This window comes from Chelonoidis abingdonii, chromosome 2 (genome assembly GCF_003597395.2).
Source record: "Chelonoidis abingdonii isolate Lonesome George chromosome 2, CheloAbing_2.0, whole genome shotgun sequence".
NCBI lineage: Eukaryota > Metazoa > Chordata > Testudines > Testudinidae > Chelonoidis > Chelonoidis abingdonii.
The window spans coordinates 77381212-77383398 of record NC_133770.1 but is presented as its reverse complement, the minus strand read 5'-3'; the positions used below and the strand labels follow the sequence as shown (position 1 = coordinate 77383398).

Here is a 2187-nt window from a genome sequence, read left to right as displayed (position 1 = left end):
TTGTTCTTTTACATAGATAGTAGCTGGAATTTATTACTCTGGGTAAACAGAAGCAAAATGTCTTCCTTTGATTGCAAAAAATCTAAATTCTACAGAGAGGAATATTAGTGGAGGGAGGGTAAGTCAGGAGAACGTTCAGTAAGAATGGATTGGTCTAACAACTTTTTACTCAAAATATACTAAACAGAGTTCCTCAAACCCTTGGAGCAGGTAAAAAATATATCCTATTTATTTTGGATTCATTCATAAAACAGTTTATTCCTAATACACAAAATACAACATGAGATACAGTTATTTCAATCAAATCCTGCCTCAGACAAATTGATTTTTTTTAAACAAAATTGAGTCTGCTTATTCAATTAACTTACTTATTCCATCAAATCAACGTATGTTGATAACTGAAGTAAATTTCCAAACTTCATTTTAGGATATGGCTACATGCTTGTAGGAAGCTTCTGTTGTCTTTGTTTAGCAGGAATTCCAGTAGCTCTGAATTCTTCCCTTTGCTTCAAGTATTCGATTTTGCATTCTTCATAAAAGGCTGGATCATTATAGCTACAAGAAAAACAAACAATATTGTGACTTCTACCTTAATCAAAAAAGTTAACATTTGCGGAACTGAGATGCTACCTGCAGCATTAATAACTCTTTACGTTTTGAGTTTAATGACCATACACAAGTTGATTTTGAATTTGCCTCTTTCCAATAGCACTTAGCTTAAATTTGCATGTCTGTCTCCTCCCCAACACTGCCTTCTGCTGGAGAGTATGTTGTTTTCAGACCTGAAGTAGGCCACTATGGCTGAAGGACAAAGCCAAGTAACTACTTCTGATATCACAATCCCACTAACCACTGCATTTTTCCTGGATACCAGCTGCTATTTTCTCAACATTTTATAGTTGTACAGTTGCTTATCTTAAAATTAAACCACTTTGATAACTTGTGTTCCATGGAACAATATACTTATTTGTAATAGGAGCAGAACACAAATACCTTTTTACTCAAAAGTAGGATTTGTGATTCATGTATACAATCTATTGCTAATAACCTAATCACTACATATTAGAAATGGTTTAATTAAAAAACAACAACTGCAGATCATTTCATCAAGGGGTAGGCTTCTCTATAAAGGGGTGTTAGTGCAAAATAAGCTAGGGTCTAAATTCAAAATGCAATAGATGTTTTTACACTAGTGGATATTTACTGCACACGAAGACACTTTGTGTGGTGTAGTTTTGGAAGTGGATTTAAGCTAAACTGCACAAAGGTACCCTTGGTGCAGAATTGCTAGTAGGGGCTATTTCCCCATGTCAACAAGCTCTTTATATCTGCGGGAATACACGATTTGTGCCTTTTTTTCAACTAAGGGCTTGTCTACTGGAGAGTGGATTTCTAAAGTGCACAGTAATTGGTCAATGTAGACCCTGCTGGTGTGCTTTAACATAGTGCTATTTCAAGCAGTATCATATTAAAGCCCAAAAGGGAACCTTTAGTGTGCATTAGCAGGGTCTACACTGACCAACTAATGCGCAACACTTCAGTGTGCTTTAGAAATCATATCCCTGAAGAGCACATTACCCCATTATATAGACAAACCTTAAGTAACCAAACCTGCCCTGTTATGGTGAAGGGCACAGTGCGTTTGGTCCTGTACAGATAAGATAGGGCCCATAAACAGCAGATTTAACTAACTTTTTCAATTTACCTTCATTTAATTTTTTAGAAATACCACTTATGATTTAGCAATAATCTGAATTTCATATTTGTTCTATACTGGTTCCTGCTGTAGCACATCTGCTATACACGCAGTACTCAGATCTCAGTTCTCCACAGTGTGCTGCAGAGGCCCCAGGAAATGAAGTGCTTATAGAGATATATATATATACACACACCTCTGAAGGCAGCTGTCAACATTTATTTTATACAACTTCCACAAGGAAGTCCACAATTAACATACAGATTAATATTTACAGTAATGCAAGCTTCCACTACACAAACTTGTGCCTGGCAACACATACCTTTGATATAAAGTTGTTATAAAACAGTGCTGACTATTCTTCTTCGAGTGCTTGCTCATATCCATTCCAAGTAGGTGTGCGCGCGCCGCGTGCACGTTCGTCGGAAGAATTTTCCCCTAGCAACACCCGGTGGGTCGGCAGGCGCCCCCTGGCGTCGCGCCGTTGCAGC

General features: G+C 37.5%; 1 protein-coding gene across 1 annotated transcript in view; it reads right to left on the bottom strand.

Moving 5' to 3' along the window:
* Positions 1-2187, bottom strand: part of CMC1 (C-X9-C motif containing 1) — an 88832-nt gene continuing 86645 nt past the window's right edge. Inside the window, exon 4 of the mRNA XM_075062475.1 lies at positions 1-555. Within this exon, the coding sequence (XP_074918576.1) occupies positions 435-555 (121 nt within the window). The 3' untranslated portion in view covers positions 1-434. The remainder of the gene's footprint in view (positions 556-2187) is intronic.